The sequence below is a fragment of the Chrysochloris asiatica genome, unplaced genomic scaffold, assembly GCF_000296735.1.
Source record: "Chrysochloris asiatica unplaced genomic scaffold, ChrAsi1.0 scaffold00002, whole genome shotgun sequence".
NCBI lineage: Eukaryota > Metazoa > Chordata > Mammalia > Afrosoricida > Chrysochloridae > Chrysochloris > Chrysochloris asiatica.
Window position 1 is genome coordinate 46,489,641 of NW_006408520.1, and position 9,595 is coordinate 46,499,235.

The window sequence follows — 9,595 nt, forward strand, 5'->3', positions numbered from 1 at the left end:
AAATTACAAATAAATAGAAAAAAGTGATCCTGTCTTCCATTTATTTTATTTTTACATATCCATTTCAAGAAAATAATGCCTTTAAAAATACAGTTCTGCCCCAGAAATGGATTCTTATCTACACAACCATTAAAGAAAAAAATCATGCAAACTGAAACTGGCCTTTTGTAATGAGTGAATGGAATATGCAATTATGCCATTAATATAATAATCAGCTCAGATTTGGCAACTGATAGCACAAAGAAAATCCAAAACTTCACTAGCTTAATGCAAGGAAACACAGTTTTACATATGGATATGCTAAGATTTGCAATAATTTTGAAAGGAGCCATTTGAAACAAATACAACATTGGAATCAGGTAAAGATCATTTACTTGCCTCTCTCACACATCAATTTTATTATTGCTATTGATTTTTTTAAACTTGTTTGGCAATTATAATAAATAAAAATTATAAAAGGGATCATTTAAAATTGAAATTGTAAGTTGAAATTTGTCCAATAAATGAATCATCTCATGCTTTTAAATAATTTTTGAAAATTGTATTCATTTATAATTGCTTAAATGCAACACCAAATATAGAAGATACCAGATTCATATAATTTATCCAATTTATTCTCAGCCATTACAACAATATTCCAAATCTCCAGTTTCCTAAAAATGAATAGAGAAATATGACTGATGATTAGTCTGGTTTTTATGATCTTGCAAAAACTAATTTCACCTTTTTTTCTTATCAAAGTTTACTTGCTTGATGCATGTCTAAGGTGTTCTCAACCCACACTCTCCACTGAGCCCCTAGTAGATGACACATGAGGAAGCAGCCACTGGGGGAAGATGCTCAGGTTGGCCTGCCTTGCCCTTCCCCCACACTAAATGGCCTTCATCAGAGAAGAACATATAAATCTTGGGGAGAGGAAGGAAGATATGATGGAGAGTTAGGGATGCTAACTTTGATGAGAGCACACCTGACACAGACTGGCACTGTACCTCTGTTCACATGCTACTTAGCTCAGAGGCTGAATTACATGATAGGGGTTTGATAATATCAAGTACACCATGCATGATTTCCAGACACCTCTCAAGTCAGGCTGGTAAGCAAACAGCGATTTAGCATTTGACACAAAAGTTTTACATTGAAGCGTTGCGTTAAGGGATGGACCTTGAATATTTTCTCTTGTCTCCATTCTCCTTGGCATACATGCATTTTTGTCTTCAGATAATAGAGTCAATTGCTGTGCAGACTTGAAGAAAAACTTCCTCTGGTGTTCCCTCTGCGTTTATCTATATTTAAAAGGAAAAAAGGGGGTTAGTCTTAGGAGATATTTGAGAATAAGATCCTTTTTAAGATAGGAAAAAATCCTTATCAAAAGCCACAGAGAAAAAAGTGACCTCCCTGTCACCCAACTTGTGTCGAAAGGCTTGGGTTTTTTGTTTAGAGATCAAGTGTTGATATACTAGGGTAAGGATCCAACAACAGAAAGTAGGAAAGGAAGCCGATTTCTGGGGATGAAGGCACTACATCTTTCTCTAAAAATGTGTGAACACTGTGCTGACCACTAAGCTATGCTTCACCATACAGGTAACATCTGGTGAACCCCATAAGGTCATGGGAGGTGGAGTGTGCTGAATTGCAGCTTTCCAGAACTCATCTCTTTTGTTAGGTGCCCTTGAGTCACTTCCGTCCAACTCAGCAACTCTATGCACAGTAGAATGAAACACCATCCAGTCCTGTGCCATCCTCACAATTAATGTAGCCACTGTGTCAACATATCTCCTTGGGGGCCTTTCCCCTTTACAGTGATCCTCCACTTTTCCAAGCAAGATGTCCTCCATGGAATAGTTCCTCCTGACAACAGGTCTGAAGAATGAGAGATGATGTCTCACCAATTCTACCTTCTAAGGTCTTTGCACATTTCATTAAAACGCTTTATAATGAACTCATCTCTTCAGGTTCTCATTTGATAGGTTTGGGCTAGACCTGGAAATCTGTATACTTCACAAATTCCCCCCAGATGATTCTAATGCAGGTCATCTCGGACCACATTTTAAGAAACACTGGATGGTCTCATCAACTCTTATCTAGCTTCCTGAATCGTTTGTATGCAAACTAGTTTGTTTCAAAACCCCTAGGCTCTCTTCATTGATTCCAGAAGTAGAATGGAATTCTCAAACTAAAAGAATCTTATACACTAAGTGACCCAGAAAATAAATACAACGTTCACAAAAGCATTGTTAGTGACAGCCCAAACTAGAGAGATACTAAATGTACATCAGCAGTAGATGGCAAATGTGACATAGTTAATTGCTATGGATTAACTTGTGTCCCTCCAAAATATGTATTTTAAATCTATAACCTGTGATTATAATCTCACTTGGGAATTGGGTTTCTTTTATGCTAACGAGACAGTATTAATGTAGGATGTTTTTAAGTTATTCTCTTAAGATGTAAGGAAATTATCATAAAAATGGAGACTTTTGGAAGAGCTTCTCTGATTCTGTTTTGTTTCTTGACCTGTACGGTGCTTACAAAGGTGCTTATTTATAATTTCTAAATCTATTCATGTTTAAGGAGCTCTGGTAGCATAGTGGTTATGAATCGGACTGCAAACCGCAAAGTCAACAGTTTGAAACTACCAGCTGTTCTGTGGGAGAAAGATGAGGCTTTCTGTTCCCGTAAAGATTTACAGCCTCGGAAACCCTGTACAGGATCGCTATGAGTTGGAACTGACTCCACGGCACATAACCACCACCAATTCATGTTTAGCTTTGCGCATTCCTGCATGTATGGTGCAGGAAAAATAAAAACAAGTTCTTGTCTTATAAATGTGGGTCATACTTTATCCTTGTGGTGGTTGTGCGTTGTGGAGTCGGTTCCCACTCATACATTCATAGTGACCCTGCATGGGGTTTCGGAGGCTGTAAATCTTTACAGGAGCAGAAAGCCTCATCTTTCTCCCATGGAGTGGCTGGTAGTTTTAAACTGCTGATCTTGAGGTTAGCAGCCTGACTTGTAACCACTACTCTACCAGAGCTTTATCCTTAGAGAAGCAAGCTAACTTGCTTCTCTCCCCAACTTGAGAGACTTTACATCTTGAGCTCAAGGACTTTGTCTTTGGCATGCTTATGTCTCACACAGCATCTTGTCTATTATTTTCCCTCTCCTCTTCTTTTCAACTATCAGACAGTCTCTGGGTGCTAGTCATGTGTTCTGGGTTAGAGATACTCAGCTGAACCAAACACAATGGCCCTGCTTTCAAGGGACTCACAGCTCAACGGCAGAGACACACAACAAGAATTTACACAGTTATGAGGTAAGCACTGGATGATATGGATAAAGAAGCACTTTACACAATCTTGGGAGAGCAAGGAAGCTTTGTGCAGAAAGTAATCATCATCATTTAAAATGATAAACATTATCATTAATGAAGCACTTAGTATATTACAGGCAAAATGCTTTTAAAACTACCGGAAATCCTAACAACAATCTTAGGAGAAAGGTATGGTTATCCTCTTTTCACAGATGAAGTAACTGAGGCTTTGATAGATTCATTCAATTTTTTCTGAAGGTTATATAGTTAAATGAAGTGGTAGAGACCTGATTCAAAACCAAGTCTCTGACTCTGAAATCCTTGTGCCTGTCAACTACTTTGTACTACCTCAGTTCAAAATGGAGGGAATTTTGAACCTGAAGGAGGAAGTAGTAAGGAGTGAGGCTGGAAAGGTAAGCAGAGGTTGGGCTATGTAGAAGCTGAAGTACCCTATTACATGAGAATAAAAGGAAGTCACAAGGATTTTAAGGAAGGGGTTGAATTGGTCAAATGCAGGTACATAGTAAATCTTTGATAAATAATTAATTGAAAAGAATTGAAAAAAGGATGACGTATAAGGCAAAATGTACTGTATTTGGCATGTTAAAATCCCCTGTCCTGTCTCCAATGAGCTTCAAGACTCACACTAATCATTCAGTCTCTTGGACCCTCAATTTCCTTCTCTGTAATATGAAGGGATAACTAGGGCTTAATAAACTTCAGATTTGATTCCAGCCTTGATATTCTATGCCATTTCAAATCCCAGGTTCACATTTTTGTGGGTACGAGAGACTCTTATCAGCAGGCAACAGCAGGGTTCAGCTTTTGTTTGGTGTTGTCATTTGAGCTAGGTCTAGAAGAATAGCTATTATGTATTTGAAGAAAATAAAGAGGTAGGGCTTTCCTTATGAAGGGAACAGGATATGCACAGGTATTGAGAGCTGAAAGCACTTGGATTTTTCAGAGAACTATGGGTTGTTGGTTGTTGTTGTTGTTGTTAAGTGACGTCAAGTCAGTTCTGACTCACAGCAACCCTATATAGGGTCTCCAAGGAGTGCCTGGTGGGTTTGAAACACCAACTTTTGAGGTTAGCAGTAGAGAAAATGCTGCTTGGATTGGGAGATGGCAAAGGAGAGAAGGCTGAAAAAATAGGTTGAGTTGAGGTTGTGATCTCAGTTCCAAGTTCTTACTACATTGTCTTCCAGTTGACTGAAACGGCAATAGTTCAGCAGGCTCTGTATAGATTTACGCTTAATCCATACTGCTCTGACTTTATTTCTACTCTAGCCTCCTATAAACTTCATCATCTAAGCTATAGGAAATCCCTGGATATTACCAAGCAGGATAATAACATAATCACATGTGTGCAAGCAGGTGGAAGACTGATAAGGAGAGTGGAGCATTGTGAAATATTATTATCTGTGGACACTCATCTGTTTCTTTGTTGTACTCTGGTAACTTGCATGCTGTTGTGATGCTGGAAGCTATCAAATACCATCCAGACAGGTTTCAGTGACGTTTCCAGACAAAGACAGACTAGGAAGGACCTGGTTCACTGGCTAGTGAAAACCTTAGAGATACAGCAGAATATTGTCTGATATATTGGCCAAACATTTAATTAATTCACCCCTAATGTTATCTTTTCTTGTTGCTGTCTGTTTTTTTTTGTTTCTCCTTTTACTATTTCTCCTCTATTTTCTCTTTTCACTACTATTTGTTTTATTTTCTTGTGAGTGTATGTATTTTCTCTTCTTGCCCCAACTGAAAGGAGACATAAACCGTGCCCACACAGTCCAGACACAACTGTGTACTCTGCAACCCTACCCACTGGGCAAGAGCCAATACCAGCTCTTACACCATCTGATCAGCTGTCAGTCAAACCCACCCTAAACTGAGCTGCACGAATGGTGGAGAACTGGACACATGCTCAGACTCTAGCAAAGTTGGAAACAACAAATGCTGAAGAAGACCTGGAGAGACTGGGACCTGCCTACACTGTTGGTGTGATTATCTCTCTCTATATATATATATCCTCAAGAAATAAGAGTCATGACACAAATAGATATATGTACACCCATGTTCATTTCATAATAGCAAAAAGATAGAGAGCCTAGATACCCTTGAGCAGATGAATAGGTGAACAAACTTTGGTGTATACACACAATGGGATAGTATACAACATTAAAGAGTAATGGTGAATCTTCGTGAAAGAATGAAAGAAAGACCATCAGGAAAAAGCTGAAACAATAATGCCAGTCTGATTGATTACTACAAGAACAAGTAAGCTGCTCGCCCAGGAGCCATCAAAGCAAGTGGTCGGGACCCCTCAGAGCAAACCCCATTCCAAGACTGAGACTCAAGGGGAATACATGAGCAGGCATGCTGTCTGGCTGGTGACCACATAGGTCACTGATAAGGGGAAGAGGGGAGAAAAACAGCATTGAAGTTGTGAGCTATGCCTGACCACATTCAATAGACCCCTGTGAACCTGGGTGAAGACCTGGATGGCCAACAATATGGCTAGACCTGGGGACTTCTTGGCCCAGAGGCAGTGGCATGGCCACAGAGGACTAGAGTGGAGAGTGAAGCATCCAGCTGATATGAAGTGAGGATATATGCACAAGAACACCCATACTTGCAGATAGTACCCACTTGACCTGGCTTCAATGGCTGGATGATCAGAACTCGACTAGAAGAAAGAAAAGGGGGGGAGGGGGAGAGTAACCCGCTACAATTTGATGTACTTTACCCATACTTATGGATGTAGCAGCTCAAAAAAGGGAACAAATCTTTACAGTGAGTATCACTCCCACCCCCTCGGTACACAGGGTAGACAGGGAAGGGCAACTTAGACATTGGCTACCCAAACTGGGGGGCCTATAAAGGCAAGAAGTGACTGGCTTACAAGCTTTCAAGAGGGAACCTAGATTCAGAGGGCATGGAGGAAGGCAAGTGTTTAGTTGTATATATATTGCTACAACACACACATACAAAAGAAGAACTGATGGTACTGAAGGAAGAAGTCCAAGCTGCAGTGAAGGCACTGGTAATGATGCAATACTCCAGGGACTGACAGATATCCACTGAGATGTTATAACAAACACAGGCAGCACTGGAGGAGCTCACTCATCTGTCAGGCAATTTGGAAGACAGCTAACCTTGCCTACTGACTGGAAGGGATCCATACATGCCTACTATGAAGAAAGGTGATTAGATCAAATGTGGAAATTATTGAACATATCATAAATAAATTTTTTTCCTGAAAGTTGCTGAAAAATGGTTACAGCAGTATAGTGACAGAGAGCTACCAGAAATTCAAGTCAGATTTACAAGAACATGGAATGATGGATATTATTGCTGATGTCAGATGGATCTTGGCTGGAAGTCAATAATACCAGAAAGATATTTACCTGTGTTATCGACAATGCAAAGGCATTCAACTATGGAGATCATAATAAATTATGAATAACACTGCAAGGAATGGAAATTCCAGAAACTTAACTGTACTCAAGTGGAATCTGTACATACAGCAAGAAGCAGTTGTTTGAACAGAACAAAGAGATAGATACTACATAGTTTAAAATGAGGAAAGGTGTGCATTAGGGTTGTGTCCTCTCAAAATACTTATTCAATCTTTTTTTTTTCTCTGTAAAGGTTTTTATTTGGGTGGGGGGAAGGGGAGCACAGTGGACAGGGACCTGCTTAGTCCTTGGTATCCACTTTCGTCATGCAGCCAGGACGTTGCTGAGCTCCTCTTGCTGCCTCTTGGCATGGATGTGTGTCCCGACCCTTTTCTTGATGAACTTGAACGCCTGCTTTTCCTTGGAGACCTTGAGCAGCTCCATGGCCAGGCGCTCATAATACGCAAAGCCACACACCTCCCGGATCATGTCCCACACAAACTTGGTGTGCTGGATGCTCGGTGAGGCACTCACGGCGGTCGTTGTTCCTAGGCTTGCTCACGTTCTTAGTTACTTTGTGGCCCTTGTTGAGGCCAATGGCCATAGGATAGTGCACAGCCATAGCTGCTTCTCTTCAATGGCTGCTGCAGTGGGCACTCACTCAGTCTTAAAGATTGAAGAAGAATATTGCGTCAGGATTGGAGGAAGACTTATTAACAATGTGCAGATGACACAACCTTGCTTTCTAAAAGCAAAGAACGCATGAAGCAATTACTGATGAAAACCAAAGCCTACAGCCTTCACTATGAATTATACCTCAATATAAAGAAAGCAGAAACCCTCACAACTGGACCAATAAGCAACATTACGATAAATGGAGAAAATATTAAAATTGTAAAGGATTTAATTTTACTGGGATCCACAAGCAACACCCATGGAAGCTATAGTCAAGAAATCAAAGGCTGTATTGTATTGCAAAAATCTGCTGCAAAAGATTTCTTATAGTGTTAGAAAGCAAAGGTGTCACTTTGCGAACTAACATGTGACTGACCCAAGCCGTGGTATTTGCAATCGCCTTATTTACATGTGACATCTGGACAATAAATATGTAAGACCAAAGAAGAATTTATGCATTTGAATTATGGTGTTAGCAAAGAATATTGAATATACAATGGACTGTCAGAACAATGAACACATTTGTCTTGGAAGAAACATAGCCAGAATGCTTCTTAGAAATGAGAAGGTGAGAATTCATCTTAAGTACTTTGGACATGTTATCAGGAGGGTCCGTTCCCTCAAGAGATGGACTGACATAGTGGTTCCAACAATGAGCTGAAACATAGCAAGGATTATGAGAAGGCCACAGGACCAGGCGGTGCAGCTTTCTGTTGTCAGGAGAGTTGGCTATGAGTTGGAAGCAACTCGACAGCACCTAACAACAATAACGACAGGATGAAGGAAGAATAGATGGCTAAAGAAAATATGGGAGAGAAATAGGGTTTCCTAGCTTGCAATTTTATGGAAGCAGATAACTAGATTATGTTCTCCTATGGCATGACTGTTGGGATCAAACTGCCAACCTTTTATTTTTAGCAGCCAAGCTCTTAACTGCTGAGTTATCGGGACTGGTGGTTGGTGATTGTGTGCCGTGGAGTCGGTTCTGACTCATAGCAACCCTGTACAGGGTTTCTGAAGCTGTAAATCTTTACAGGAGCAGAAAGCCTCATCTTTCTCCCGTGGAATAGCTGGTAGTTTCGAACTGCTGACCTTGCAGTTTGCAGCCCAATTCGTAACCACTATACTACCAGAGCTCCTTAAATTCAAGGCAGCAGAAAACTTTTAGACCAGCCTAGTGCACATTGTCATCTCTCCCAAATAAAAAAAACTAATTCTCATTCTTGGGTGATTTTAACCGGTGGAACTTTAAAGGGTGGAGATGGAAGTTAAACTCTACTGGACTGAGAAGTGAATGAAAGGTAATGAGTCTGGACTGCTCATTCCAGAGGAAGAAGGAACATTTTAAGAAACAAGAGAGAGATCAGGCATGGATGGTACCAGCAAGTTAGAGCCGGAATAAAGGAGAGTCATTTATTTTACAAAGCATGTGTTAAAATATCAACGTATGTAGCATTCTCTGTATTTAAACAAAACAAAACAAAATGCTAGGTATCTGTAATTAATTTTGACCCCTTATTGGTTGCTAACAAGAGTCTTACTAATGCTTTTATTAGCTCTTCTGCCCAAGTCACTTCTCTTGTCCCTGAGAACAGCTAAGGCACACAAGAGAGAGGGGATGACTGATGACCCTTAAGAACGTCTTGAGATGAGGGGTTCAGAATGGAGGTGATTGGAGGATCAGTCTTGAGCAGGAAGAAGGATTATCCTCCTCTGAATCAGGAGTGAAGGACACAGAAATGAAAGACTCAGGTGTTTGGGAAGGAGAAAGGAGCTGAGGAGTAATGGTCCTATTTTCTTGTCAAGTAGGTCCCTTGCTGAAGATGATGACCTTTAAAACTGTTCCAACATTTGTGTGGATCATGATGCTATGATTTAAGGAAGATCAGATGTAGTTATAAGGCTGGAAAGGAGAAAAGTCTCTTGCTTCCCTTAGGGGGAAGGGAAGTGACTTAGCAGCTGTAGGAAGAAAAGCTGTAGTGAGATGTAATTAGAAATCAAAGAAATGCCAAACACTGCAGATGCAGAAGAGCTTTGTAAAAATGGAAGAGAAGAGCATGTTGTTGTTGTTGTCAGGTGTCATCGAGTCGTAACCGACTCATAGCGACTCCATGCACAGCAGAACGAAACAATGTCTGATCCCGGGCCAACCTCACTACCGCTGCCACACTTGAGTCCATCAATGATGCCACCTGGCCAATCCATCTCG

At 40.5% G+C, this 9,595-nt stretch overlaps 1 protein-coding gene across 1 annotated transcript in view; it reads right to left on the reverse strand.

Annotated features, from left to right (window-relative positions):
• Window positions 1–1,147: 1,147 nt before the first annotated feature.
• Window positions 1,148–9,595, reverse strand: part of LOC102812179 (adenylate kinase isoenzyme 5-like) — a 442,715-nt gene continuing 434,267 nt past the window's right edge. The window contains exon 14 of the mRNA XM_006831024.1: window positions 1,148–1,283. Within this exon, the coding sequence (XP_006831087.1) occupies window positions 1,215–1,283 (69 nt within the window). The 3' untranslated portion in view covers window positions 1,148–1,214. The remainder of the gene's footprint in view (window positions 1,284–9,595) is intronic.